The 14,802-nt window shown below is 35.6% G+C and overlaps 1 protein-coding gene across 3 annotated transcripts in view; it reads right to left on the bottom strand.

The window, feature by feature from the left end:
* LOC107683122 (sister chromatid cohesion protein PDS5 homolog B-like) overlaps positions 1–14,802 on the bottom strand; it is a 35,748-nt gene that overhangs the window by 3,216 nt on the left and 17,730 nt on the right. For all 3 annotated transcript variants that reach the window (XM_016479217.1, XM_016479212.1, XM_016479206.1), the window contains exons 13-30: positions 13,886–13,999; positions 10,990–11,071; positions 10,831–10,879; positions 10,583–10,722; positions 10,373–10,488; positions 10,188–10,293; positions 9,730–9,890; positions 9,352–9,475; positions 9,033–9,191; positions 7,737–7,805; positions 7,395–7,531; positions 6,295–6,418; positions 5,457–5,661; positions 4,231–4,345; positions 3,808–3,940; positions 2,786–2,905; positions 2,208–2,270; positions 1,981–2,123 (exon numbers count right to left, since the gene is read on the bottom strand). In XM_016479217.1, the coding sequence (XP_016334703.1) occupies positions 1,981–2,123; positions 2,208–2,270; positions 2,786–2,905; positions 3,808–3,940; positions 4,231–4,345; positions 5,457–5,661; positions 6,295–6,418; positions 7,395–7,531; positions 7,737–7,805; positions 9,033–9,191; positions 9,352–9,475; positions 9,730–9,890; positions 10,188–10,293; positions 10,373–10,488; positions 10,583–10,722; positions 10,831–10,879; positions 10,990–11,071; positions 13,886–13,999 (2,160 nt within the window). The remainder of the gene's footprint in view (positions 1–1,980; positions 2,124–2,207; positions 2,271–2,785; positions 2,906–3,807; positions 3,941–4,230; positions 4,346–5,456; positions 5,662–6,294; positions 6,419–7,394; positions 7,532–7,736; positions 7,806–9,032; positions 9,192–9,351; positions 9,476–9,729; positions 9,891–10,187; positions 10,294–10,372; positions 10,489–10,582; positions 10,723–10,830; positions 10,880–10,989; positions 11,072–13,885; positions 14,000–14,802) is intronic.

Genomic DNA, 14,802 nt, shown 5'->3' on the forward strand with positions numbered 1-14,802 from the left:
TACATACACATAGATGTGATTAAGAAGAGAATCATTTGAGAATGGACAAACAATTCATGAAGACAACAATAAAAGGAGTTGGAGGAGACGGTGGTGACAATCCAGCCCTGTAAAGAGCATTGTGTAACACTTTATTTCGATAGTCTACTTTAGACATTCTACTAACAGTAAGTAACTTTGCAACTACATGTCAACTAGCATTCATTAGAGTATTAGTAGACTGTCTGCTTAATATCTTCTAACACTTTTTGATGGGTCCACAACATACAACATACTATGTCAACTTATTCTACTAACCCTAACCCTAACCTAACAGTCTACTCTGAGAGTTAGCAGACATGTAGTTGCAAATTAATGAGAATTAGTTGACATGTAGTTGCAAATTACTTCTAGTTAGTAGCATGTCTAAAGTGGACTATCAAAATGAAGTGTAATCGAAAACAGTTATTTTAATGTTACTGTTTTACTGCATTATTGATCAAATAAATGCAAACTTCTTACAAAACAAAACAAAAAATCACTGAATCCAAACTTTAGGTTTATGGACATCACCTTTAACTCTAATACACAAAATAATGCAATGCATAATTCAAAATATGGATATATATCTATATATATATATATATATATACACACACACACAAACTAATTGTATTATTAAACTAATACTATGTAATAATACTATAAGTAATAATGTGTTATAATATATTAATAAAATTAGCAATAAATTAAAATGTTGAAAGGCGGTATGATTACTGAGCACCGTGGCCTCAAAAGAGCTTGTTTAGTCCACAGTAGGATGTTAATACCACAGCTAGATTTTGCAGTATGAAAATTCCTTTTAATAACATCCAAAATGGATTCAGACGAGGCTTGCGATCAGACTGCAGACAGCTCAGAGTTCATAACAATATTAGAGTTTGAGGAGAGGGAGTGTGTCTCATGTTATTTATAATGCTTGTGTGTTCATGCACACCACCATCGGTTTTATGGGACATCTGGAACAAATTTATGCTACTGAATAAGTATGCTACAAATATGCAGATTATGCTACAAATATGTCGTTTTTAGGGATGTGCTAAACTACATATTTTTAAAAGCGGCACACAGATTAGAGTGTGAAAGCCATCTCTAGACATAATATTGTGTTTTTAATATAGCAATAGTGAGGCCGAATTACTGAACAAATCATTCAAGTTGGTTATTAATTTATGGGTTTACCCAAATTGCTAAGCATTCGTAAACCTCATGAAAATAACAAAGAACTTTGTATAACTACTTACAAACACATTACCTCAAATAAAAAAAAACATGGAGATAAACAGTATATTTGAACCATAACTTGTGTTTGCTACAAAAAAAAGAACATGTAACCACCACTTTTGTACAATTTACATGCAAATGTAAACCCGAGAATAATTTTCTTGAAACCGTATAATCATCCATATACACTACTGTTTGAAAGCTTGAGTTCATAAGATTTTTTTTTAAACGTTTTTGAAAGTCTCTTATGCACCAATGCATTTATTTGATCAAAAATATAGCAAAAACAGTAATATGAAATATTAAGATTTAAAATAACTTTGTCTATTTTAATATATTTTTAAATGTAATTTATTCCTGTGATGGAAAGTTGAATTTTCAGCATCATTACTCCAGTCTTCAGTGTCTCATGATCCTTCAGAAATCATTCTAATATGCTAATTTGCTGTGCAACACTTATTATTATTTTTGTTGAAAACGGTTGTGAAGCTTTATATTTTTTTGAAAACCAGGATTTTTGGATGAATAAAAAGTTCAAAATAGCAGCGTTTCTCTGAAACGAAAATATTTTGTAACATTATAAATGCGTTTAATGTCACATCAACTGAATGAGTCCTTGTTGAATATGATTTGTTTTATTTAACAAAAAAAAAAAAAACTTTACAATGGTAGTGTGATATGAATGAGCTCACATGTATGTGCATTTGTGATACTAACCGTCCTTTACTGCGGCCAGGGGAGCTGGGGTTGGAGTTACTGCTGGCATTGCTGGTGGTCTCCATGCGTGAGAGTTTGGTCTGCAGTTTTCCTGTGGCGGACAAGGGCTTGTTCACGGCTCCCAGCACATTTGCTGCCTTAGGCTGCAGAGAGAATCAAGCAGTCAATCTCACAGTCCTGTTGGACCCAACAAGGTTAAAAGCACAGAATAGAGGGCAAATATGTACCTTTCCTGGGGTAAAGAATGACTTCATCTCAGGAGGCAGATAGTTTTTCGTGTTACTGAAATTCTGAAAGACAGCGAGAACAGAGATTTAGTGAAAGACTGGGAGAAAAATCAATTTGAACAAACATTTTTTTGAAATTCCGATTTGACCTGCAAACCGAGTTAAAGATTGTGCCCACACAAACTTCCACACCTGCTGACCAATCACCTTCTATGACTTCTGACTAGATCAAGACTTTAATATTTTATTTTTATAGAGATTGCACTCAAAAGCACATTTATTTTTAGGGCTTAACAAGAAAATGTTAAATACACTACAGACATTTCCATGACCCTTTAATATTTCATAAATTTCTGTGACTTTTCAAGGCCTACAAATGTGCAGTGCTCATGATACATAAATAAAGAGCTGCTGTTCATGGGAGATATGGGTTCAAATCCAGTCATAATCCCATACTGCCTCTCTCTCCATCCACTTTCCTGTCCCTTTTTAAGCAAAAAAAAAAATAAAAAAATAAAAACTTATATTTCTGTAACTGGAAGCCCTACGGCAGTTCAACAAAGGCAGTAGTTAAGCACCTTGTCCGGTTGTGTGAAGTAGCGTGCAGGCAGTACGGGATCTTTAGGCGACTCTAGACTGTATGTGGTGCTTTTGGAGATGACGATGTTCATGGCTACATCACACACTGTGTACAATTTCTGCAAGGAGAGAGAGAATTGAGAAGTGTAAAATCCATTTATGTATGATATTTTTCACAGAGCAAGATACTAAATATTGTCAACTGTTCATAATGCCACCATAAGACAACGTAATGTAAATATAAGGTTCAATACATTCCAATGACTCTTCATGTTTGTTTATCTTTTAAAAGTTAGGGGTGGGTAAGATTTTTAAATGTTTCTGAAATTAGTTTGCATTAACATGGTGAAAAATACAGTAAAAACAGTGACAGTGAAATATTTTCTGTTTTAATATATTTTCAAATGTAATTTATTTCTGTGATGGCAAAGCTGATTTTTTAGCAGACATTTCTCCAGTCTTCAGTGTCAAATGATCCTTTAAAAACATTGTAACATACAGATTTTGTGCTCAAGAAAACATTTATCAATGTTAAAAACATTGTGCTGCTTTTTTGTGGAAACCTTCTTATTTGAAAAGAAAGGATTATTTGAAGGAGTATTTGAATAGAAAGTACAAAAGAACAGCCTTTCTTTAGCATTTTTATAATCTTACAAGAGATTTCTGTCACTTTTGATCAATTTAATGCCTTCTTGCTGAATAAAAAGTATCGATTCCTTTCAAAAGGAAAAAAAAAAAAGGTACTGACCCCAAACATTCGAACAGCAGTGTATGTTATTATTATTACTGTTATTCCATAAAATGGATTTTTTAAAATACATGTTATTTGTATTTTTTCCAATCTTCTGAATAATAAGATTATCAGTGTAGAAACGTCTAAACGTTCCATGTTTTGTTATTATGTAATGAATTTACAGTTCTGACAATCATTTAGATTTAAAAAGCCCTAGATATGTTGTTAGTTAGAACTTTTGAATAACCACATAAGAAAAACGAAGCATCACTCTAAAACAAGACAGACCTCATTAATTTTGGGATCATCCGGACACTGTCCATCTTTTGTCTGTTTTATGTTTTCCACCATTTTCCTGATGAATGCATGGCTGTTGTTTTCATTTTTGGCCATTAGGATCTCCAAAACAAACCACAAAGCCCTGAAGGAAAAGGGAAGATATGAGAGAGAAACCTCATTCTCAAGATTAAAGGCAGATGGCAGCTCTGGAACACCATTTATCAGTGTTTTCGGCAGCCAGCCAAACATCTAACAAGCTGCACATTTCCTCCACGGTTTATGAAAATTTGAAGGGCAACATATTGGTAACGAATATCTAGTCCAAATTACGCTTCTGACATTTTCAGAGCTTGAAATGACAACCTAATGACGAGATAAAACATTCTCCAATTAAAGATGGAAAAGAAGCTGAAGGAGTTTGGGTGGACTCACTCTTTGATGTCTTTGAGCTGCTCGATGTCCTGGACTTTCACGTAGTCTGGGTCGTGGACCAAAAGGTGAATTGCATATGGCACCACATACTCCGGCAGGAGCGATATCAGCTTTTCTGCAGTACACACATACATGCTTATTATGATAATGTGAGTGTTATAAAAACCTGGGCATATTCCAGGACCCACACTATTTTACTATAGCCACAGTTTGTCCTGCGGCTCACGAATATGAATTACAATTGGAAAAGGTTCACATCCTCCAAGGGTCTGAAACTAACAAATCAAAACTGAAAAGGCTGACGTGCAAAGAATTAATTCCAAAAGCAACAGATGAAGAAACCAACACAATGGACCGGCGAATCCACTTGACGGGACAGACATAACAACTGCCTCTTTTGCATAATGACCCTGATGAACAGCTCAACTGAGCAGCTAAAGATTTCATAGTACTGGAAGATGCATGAATATTAACTAACAAAGATCACCATCACAAATACACACCACAAGGCCTCTAATAATTGTATTAAGATGCATCGTGAATCAATTTGGAATTGTGAATCCTTGAATCAAATCTAAATAAATTGTGAGGTGCCTAAATATTTCCACTTTTATAATGCAGCAGTGGTTAGAGTTAGACATGAGTGTTTTTTTTTCAGCAATTCATTGCACAACAACAACATCTGACAGTCTATATAAGCCGACTGAAAACATGGTGATAAACGGCACACTTAAACCAAAAATTATGTTTACTACAAAATAAAGTAAAGATCCTAACATGTATATGAACTGGAGAATCCCTTCTTTAATTTATAATGAATTTTAAATGAATTACTACTAATAATTCATAGTTTTTCAGTCACGTGACTGGCTCGAAGACCTGGAGGGCAAAACATCCATAGAACTGCACCACAAGCCTGTCAATTACAATGCACTGAGAATCATTCTGGAACCAGATTTTGACTCCCTAAATTGAACAGAATCTTTCTGTACAGATTAATTAAAAGAATCAACTCAGAAGAGTTACTAATTCAAACACAAGACGTATGGTTGTTGTTGCAAGCAACACAACAAAGAACATTAATAGAATCAACATTATAAAAACCAGTCACTTACAGTACCTTTTTAATATCAAATAAATAAACAAGAAGTATAAACTAAATATGAACTTGGTTCTTCATTCCTAGCCCTTGCCTTTAGAGCAGGATTTAGACAGGCTCTCCTTACCGCTGACTGCTGCATGTTGTTTCAGGTATTCCCTGCGTAGGTTGATGTTTTTGACCAGGCACTGGCGGGCATGTGCCCTGCGCTCCTTCACTGGGTCTTTGGCACACAACGTGAACACAGCCAGGTACTCCAGTGGCAGACGCAATCTGCACAGACCTTTCTGTAGCTTCTGGGCGAAGGCCTGTCGCACCTGGTAGCACTCGTCCTGAGAAAGACAAGAGGATTCATTAGTTCAGGAGTGTCCACTCCTGGATCATCTTTTTTTTTTTGGTTTGAACCTACAACCTTTTGGTTTCCTGTATAGGTCAACATTAAATCCAAACTGACCCCATTGACTTTTTTTAATTCACATTCCTAATCTTATTGTGAAAGATTAATCATTTGCTGTGAAACTATTTTTCTACTGATGTCCCTTTTTGGTTGTCTGTTAACAACATAATTAAATAGCCTGCACTGCCTACCTAAGCATTGGTTTTCCAAACATGCGTTTGGACTGGCTCCATTTTAATATTAAACACCCGGTTTCAACAAACTAACAGTAAACTGGGTTTTGAATGAGGCTACACCCTCTATCTGCAGTATGAGAGGCATTATTTTCAATGGATTTAATCTGGGGTACTGAAGCTGACTTCTGATTTTATCGGTCAGATGAACTGGACATAAAATTACATTATAGAGCATGACTGGTGACCAGGAACACAGTGAATCACTACATTACCAGCCTGTTAGTCAAACCAGAGTAACCCATTAAAATTATGTTTTCTTTTTGGCATTAAGATGAAATATAAGTCCATCAGGCCAATATGGAGTCAGATAAGGAGCCGGCAATGGGTCTTACGTTGATGACGAGGGCGCAGAGCTGGTACTGCTCTAGGGTGATGATCTCATGGTAGCACGGCTCCTGAGCGAGACGAAGAACGGCACAGCCGGCTGCCAGCCGCAGACGAGACATGTCCGGCTTACTGTACACACAGAAAATCAGCACATGAAATCACTCCCATATTACAGACATATAAATTAATAAATAAAATGTTGTGCCATGTATGCAATAATTTTACAGCATAAGTGTTCATGAATTTATTGGGGCATTGAGTTTCCTATATAATTATAATAAAAATATGATCTCCAGCTATTATTGCAAATATTCTTTGTAAAACAACTAACATTTGATGGAATAAATGTTATTAATTTAATAATTTTAAAATAAATATTAAATACCTGTAAAAACTATATATTTTAAATTTCTAAATATAAATTAAAAAGCATATGTTTTACATTTTGATTTTTTATATACACACTACAGTTTAAAAGTTTGGGGTCAGTAAATTTAAAAACTAATAACTACTAATCAGAAAGGACAGACTAAATTAATCAAAAGGTGACAGTAAAGACATTCCTAATGTTAAAAAAAGTTTATTTTTCAAATAAATACCGTCTTTCTGTTTAACAAAGAATGCTGAAAAAAAAATTACCAGTTTCCACAAAAAAAATTATGTAATATTAAGCAGCACAACTTGAGCACTAAATCAGCATATTACAATGATTTCTGAAAGATCATGTTGTCACTGAAGACTGGAGTAATGATGCTGAAAATCCAGCTTTGCATCACGGGAATAAACTAGACAGTAAAATGTATTAAATTAGAAAACAGTTGTTTTAAATTGTAAAACAATTTCACAATATTACTGTAATTACTGGATTTTTAATCAAATAAATGCAGCCTTGATGAGCATAAGAGACTGCTTTCAAAAACATACCTTCAACTATTGAACAATTTATTTGTCGAATGTAAATACTTTGCCAGTACTTTATTTTTGAGGGTCCCTAAAATCATGAAACTGACTTTTATTTGGTCCATTTTCCCTATCTGCAGTTTTTGACGTCACAGCTCAGGATAGTCACTATTAAAGGGTTTGAAACTATGCAAATGTCACTCACCCCATCTTGCCCTGCTCCGTCAGATCACCATCACTGCTCAGGATAGCCGTCAGCATTCTCAGAGTGGAGTTGCCAGATTTACTCTGGTTGTTCTTCACGCCGAGCAGCCATCTGACCATCAGTTTCAGACCCTGAATCTGAGACACAAAGAGACAGAGAAACAAACTAAGGTGCCATTTATTTACAATGTAAAGGAGAAAAATAGAAGAAAAGAAAAGAACCTGTCTATCCATTTCTTTTGGGAATCTATAATTCAATACTGGCTGAGATGTGAATCACTCTGGTACTTTCTTCAATAATAATGAATAATAAATGGCAAGTCAAATCTTAGCTGCGACTTACCTTAGCCAATGTTTCAGGAGAGACTTCATCATCTGTGACCCACAGCTTGGTGGTTTTCTTGCCAGGAATCTTTGCAGCAAACAGAAAATCTAGATCAGTATCAGATGCCTCAAAACCTGAGAGTGAGGAGAATCCTTCATTGCTTGGTCTGAAAGTTTGCTAACAAGGTTACAACTAAAAATAAACACTTCTTGTCATAGAAGCGAGGAGACAAATGATGTGTCGCACGTCTATGTATATTAAAGCACACGACTTGCTTTAAAACCACTGCAAAATGAAATAAAACTATGCCACAAGGTCAATCAAATGAGATCAGTAAAAAGGATCTCATGTTTGTTGCATTTTAAACTTTCTCACCCATTTACTCATTACTCATACTCAATTATATAATGGGTTGATTTAAGCCTTAAGCAAGCACATCCCCATGAAATCACATTAATTCAATAAGTCTAAATTAGTTAATGCTACAGGCAAATAAACAACACATGCATATTTAATGCTGTTCTCTCAACCAGCTATGATTTCCATTATCAGCGGGGCTTTCACAATCATACATTTTGTCTGATTTCTTGTTATATAAATAGGGTTGCAGAAATTTCAGAAATACTCCAGAAATTTTGGAAACTTTCCAGGATTTTTTTTTAATATTCCAGGGATTTTTGGAAAGTTTCCAGAAATTTACCGGACATTTTCCACCCCTTTGCAACCCTATATATAAATAATTGTAATTAATGATTTAAATGTTTAATGGTTTTGCTATTTTTTTGTTTTGAATACAGCTTAATACAAATACACCACAAAGTAACTTATTTACACAACTTAGAATCCCAAAAAAAAAAAAAAACTTTAAGGCTTCATAAAAAATATTACATTAATAATTTTTTTAAATATAAGATTTTTTAATTGACATTATAATGTTGGAATATATTGTTATTACCACTGGAATATTGTAGATTGGAACTGTAATATATATATAAAAAAAAAGTTTTTATTTATATACATATCATTTAGGCACACCCTGTAACAGCTAAAAATACACAAATGTAAAAAAAAGAAGCCTTTGAGAACTTTTGAGTTCACAATGCACATTAAGAACATCATGCACACCTGCGCAATCCAGAGGCCTTTATACATCAAGTGTGAGTTCATTTTGAATGCTCGCATAATGCACTACTTCACCAGAAGGCGAGACATAAAAATGTGCATTTTTACACAGTGCATCACATTGACTGCTGTGTCTTCGCATCAAAATTCAGGCTATATCGCGAAACCATAATGAACAATGATATAACTTACCCGGTCGTTCATTAGCAGGTCTTTAACGATGAAATTGGCCACTAAAGATTTGAGCGGAGCTGCAAACTGTTCTGGGGCCAGCATGGCCAGGTGTCCCAGCGTCGTTAAAGGGGTGATGAGCTGTTCCATGTTGTCTGTGTCTAGACTCTTATGCAGAGGCTGTGGCAGACAGAAAGCAATTGGTTAGAATGCCAGACCTCCAGGAAAAGTTTTAAAGTGAGTATGTGAAGTTCTCTGTGGCAAAAGGAAAGTTCAATTCAGAGGCACAGCAAAATGATAAAAACATTATTCCAGGTATTTTTTTTGTCCTTAATCTTACCTCAAATATCTGTGCAAAGTGTGTGTCTCTGTTGGAGAACATGGCATGGATGCAATGGATGGCATATTTGGCCTGGCGAGGTGGACACTTCTTTGCTTTGTGCTGCAGTACTGGTAAAAGGACTCTAGGGGGCAAAAGGAAGTCAAATAGGCAGGAGTGAATAGCACCATCCAACTTTACGGATGACTGTACAGCACAATAGAAATTAGTTTTGCAAAACATCTCAGAAATCAAGAAATGAGAAACGGTCTTCAATAAACATAAGCACGTTTGAAACATTTAAATGAATGGAACAAATCAAGCAGCGTTTCTCCTCTTGAATAAAACCCAGATGTGCTTTTCTGATCAGTGCGGGCCACGAGATGGACTCAAACTTACGATTTGATGTGTGGGAAGCTCTCTTCCAATTTGCTGCCGGTGTTTTTGAAGATCTGCAGCGCAGCCTCTGCAACCTTCTCATCGTCCATTTTCAGACAGCCCAGCAAAGACTCGAAGGTCTCAGCAGAGTGGAATGACACAGGGTGGGTGAAGGACAGGACCTGAGGAGTGTAAAGACACTTTACAGCTACAAACACATACATCAAACTAATAATAAAAAGGTTACTTTGTATTTTAACATATTTGTATTAGGGCTGAGCGATACTGTCTGCTGTCATTTTATTGGGCCAAGATTCCTAAAAAAATCTGTTCTCAAAATCCGTTTAATGGCGTCTCTGATTTAAACTTCAGTAATAAAAATGCTATAGCACTGGTAAGTTTGACTCATTTCCATGAATGGATATAAAGCCAACACGGACACAATCCAATCTTGGTAACACGTCTAAAGATTTATTTACCTTCAGCAGCTCCAGGCCAGCTCTGATTGCTTGCTCGGTCGGGACTCCTTCATCTTCATCATCGGCAGTTCCTTCTATAGATTTGTTTACCTGTTTGATAAGTGCACTGCAGAAAGAGAGGAAGGAGTGAGACTGTGTGCAAATGATAGTACATTTACTATCGTTATATAAAAGTCTTAATGTACCTGATGGATTCTGTGTCGATATGAACAGGCGCTATCCTCTCCAATAAAAACTTCACCATCTCTAGGAAAGGATTGCTGGGCTGTTTGGGGCTGCCCAGTTTTTTGGTGATTTCTTTCTGTGAGGTGTAAACACAGCCACTAACTGAGACAACTTCAACTGCTATGGTAAAAACACGATTTTCCTGAGAGGTGAAGCAAAATGGTACTTACCACGCAGACTTCGGCCTGTTTGCATGAGCAGGATGGGCTCACAAGAGTCTCCAGTTGCTTTCTGATCTTCTCGTCCTCCTCAAGAACCTGAGCGAGCTTCTTCACAAAGTCCTGTGTCTTGCCCGGGTCTGGCAGGTTTCCTTCAACGCAAAGATGAAAAGACGTTTCCCTCTCAGTGAACGTTTCTTGTTACTACATAAAAGGCAGATTGTACTTGACAGGAGAATCATTTTAACAACACGACTTACTTGTGATAACCATGACCTTTGAGAACACGGCCTTACTGTAAGAATCAGACTGGGGAAATAAAGAAAAAATATTCAAGAATGTTCAAACAGATGTACAGCATGTAATAAAGATTTAGAAAAACTATAACCAAAACCAAATAACTGTGCGGGAAAACCAACTTTTGGCTGTTTTATAAGATCCAGAAGGTCTTTGACGTGGTGTCTCAGCATGTTCTGACACTTCCACATTTCATTCAGAGCTCTATAGGAGAGATTGACCACAACAACCACAATCAACATTCCAAGTCTGCAAATACAGACTCATAAGCACTTAATAAAATAATTAAATACAACATGAAATAACGGTTTTCTCTCCATAATGACATATTTCCAAGTCAAACAATATTTAACAGGGTGGGACTTTTTGTTTACAGGTTTTATGGTTCAAAATCGGCTATTCAATTTCTGAACAAGCAGATCTTTTAGATCAGAGGTGCCCAAACTTTTTTGATACAAAGGGCCAAAAATCAAACTTGATTGAGGGCCGTGGACCAAAAGTAAATGTAACTTATATCCAAATATATTTTATAATAATGTATTACATTTAAAACAATAAATGTAAGTAATATAAATATTTATAATTTAAAAAAGTATATTTTGTACATTTCAATTAGGGATGTCAATTTTCGATCATTTCCATGACCGATTGTTGTTTAAATTAACAATCGATTAATCGTTAACCTTAATACTGCAAAACGTGTCTATTGCAGTCGTATATAGTCACCGGTAGGGCTGTGCGATATTGAAGAAAAGTGCGATATGCGATACCTTGTTAAAAAATGCGATATTCGATATGTGATATGATATTGCTTAAAGTGTGTAAAATCAATTTCAATTATATTTTTAAATATTTAAAAATGAAAATTATATAACCAATTTGTTTCACATTCTTTCTTGGAAAAGAAAGAATCACTACAACTTCTGAAAGTGACCAGCAGTGTTATAGCATTACATAAAAAGTAATGTCACAATTTAGAAAATGTCATTTTAACATCAGTGTGAACATAAAACAAAAAAAATTAATGACACTAATTTTGTATCATTGTAACTTTGCTTTCCATACACTTTAAGTACTTCTTCATATACCACAGCAAAAACTATAGTCTGAGAAAGTTCAAACATGATTAAAGGCAAGTGAACAGTCAGTATAAAAAAAAAAAATACACATTTTACAAGCATAGATAAAATAAACAGTAATATTCAGATACAGAAATTTAATAATTAAGTGTAAAATAACACTGCATAGTGTTCACTGTTTGCGCGCCGTCTGAAACGCGTTTCTCGGTGTGTGTGCGCACGCTTTGCACGTGTGTGGCAGAACGGAACATACGCTGTGCAAGATGCGGCTTGTGCGCGCACTTCAGGTGTGAGTCAGACAGCAAGATGAGATGGCAAAGAGTTGTTTTCTGCAGCTTATTGCACTTAACTCTTTTTAACGTCAAGCAATTCTCTGCTATATGCGTCGAACTAAAACTTTGACCTTTTGCAACGTTTTGATTTAAGTAGCCTATTATTAAAATGATTCAGATATTGCACACCCTTGCGATATGCATATTGCGATATTTACATTTGCGATAATTTCGATATATCGTGCAGCCCTAGTCACCGGCATGACAGAATGTGCAAATGCTACTCAAAACGCCAGCTTCCTCACCCCAATGAAAGGGGTTTTTAGTCTAAATAAAAGGCTGATAGTAGGATTGTAAAATTAATAGATGTGATTATGATCAGTTACATTTGGGATCATTTTACTTTGTTGGCTGTTTTATATCCTGTCACAGAGACCGCTGAATGCACCTTTTTTAATGGTTTCACGGTGCTCGTTACTGTATTTTAAAATGCAATCGCAATGTTTGCAATTGACATTATCACCATTTAAAATAAATTGATCCCAAACAGCACAAGGCGCTGTGCCGCGCGGCCAGTGAACCTCTTCCACTGTTGCTCACATGAAACATGTTTATGTGAATATTAGGTAGTACAAAGCTTTATTTATAAGAGAAATAATTGGTTAGCAGGCAAATGTTACATCGTGACCATGCTTTTGGATTCATCCTGTTCAAGCCCATAAAATTAAATTAAGCCATACGTGGCTTTGTGTTCTGTTTTGCGGCTCACAATTTTCCACAAATTTAATATTCACCGGGTGAGAATTCACCATCTCACCCGCTAATTTCGCAGGCTTAGTTTCTTGTCACTCACTTTGAATCCCTGTTTTCACATCTCTTACTATGGTTTAAAGGGGTCATATGATGTGATTTAAATTTTTCCTTTCTCTTTACCATATCCTTTTTATTTGCCAAAACGGCAGATAGCATTGTTAGTCTAAACTAACCTATTTATTTTATTGAAATATCACAGGTTTCAGTCTTTATCTATCATCACATTCAATTTCAACATAATTTGTTCTTGTTAGACAAGGAACGTGAATTTTATTTTTACAGAGACCGAAATTACATGCGGGGCGAAATGAAAGATTTTGTGGCCACGAATTAAGAATTCATTCCTATGACTTATTAATTTGTTCCCTCATTTTAGTTTAATCATGGGTTATCTAGGGAACAAATGAATGAAACATGGACTGTGGCCACAAATTAACCCTCAAAGACCGAGACAGCCGCATATATATATTAAATTTGCTTTTTCTTTTTTATGTACTTTTAAAGTTTGGATCAAACTTTTGGTCTCTTGTATGTGATTTGTGCATGAGCCACACGTACCCCAAAATGAAACGGCTTAATCAACCATTGATAGCTTCGATAGAATTGATTACATCTCTTATTGACAATTAATCGATCATCGATTAATCATTGACATCACTAACTTCAATGCAAAAACTAAATGTTAAAACAAAAATATTAATTAGAAATGAACATGCTTCAATGGAATGTTTTTTCTTTTCTTCATTTTTTTATATTGCATGGGGGGGGGGGGGGTCACTAGGTGCCAACTTTGGCCTGCAGACCTTGGTTTGGGCATCTCTGTTTTAGAATAAAACAAGAATTACTGCACCTACTTGACAGCATTTCCATCCAATGTGGCATACAAGTAATACAGACACTTCATTCGCTCTGTAGTCTCTAGATTGTGAGGCACGAGATATTGGGCGAAGATTCTCTCCACAAGCAACCTAAGGGAAAAAAAAAAAAAAAATCAGATCTGATCTTTCATATATATATATATAGATTCCATATTTATTTTAAATTCCTTTAATATTGCACATATTTTGTTTGACATGTTATTACCCACATTTAAATGATCTTAGACGGCATTCAAGTGAGCTCAAATCTCATATTGATGACCCAATCATAACATAAAATTGCATTTGCACAGTTGTCATTAGATGCTTTAATGATGCAGTAACATTATAAACCAACCCATCAGTTAGGAGTTCAAAATGGGCATGAGGATAATCTGAACAAGCTTTATGCAACACACCAGGAAGGCTTGAAAATGAAAAGTACTGCTCGTTGCAAAGTACAAAACACCAACAAGGTCAGAAATGATTACAAGACAGGATAGAGAATCAGGTTTCAAACAAAAAAGACCGCAAATGAACTCCGTATATTAGGGTTGTGACGGTGAGGAAATTTTCCCACCGGTTAATCGACGTGTGACAACACCGGTAATACCGGTATCACCGCGGGGCGTTCCTTCTTTTCCTCGCTTTCCTTCGCTTTTAAATAGCTTGTAAAAGCTGTGCGCGCGTTTTACTTTTACTTTCACTTTCAAATAGCGGCAATTCGGAGTAAAGCAATTGTTCGTTTTTAGTTCGTTTGAATTTTCCCTCTTTTCCTCGCTTTCCATCGCTTTTAAATAGGTTAAAAGCGCCGTGCTCATTTTACTTTCACTTTTGAATTAGCGGCAGTTCGCCGTCAATTGCTTGAATGCAACAACAAAATACAACGTCAAACTCACTTTAGCGTATATATA

The sequence above is a fragment of the Sinocyclocheilus anshuiensis genome, unplaced genomic scaffold, assembly GCF_001515605.1.
Source record: "Sinocyclocheilus anshuiensis isolate Anshui unplaced genomic scaffold, SAMN03320099.WGS_v1.1 scaffold1170, whole genome shotgun sequence".
Lineage (NCBI taxonomy): Eukaryota > Metazoa > Chordata > Actinopteri > Cypriniformes > Cyprinidae > Sinocyclocheilus > Sinocyclocheilus anshuiensis.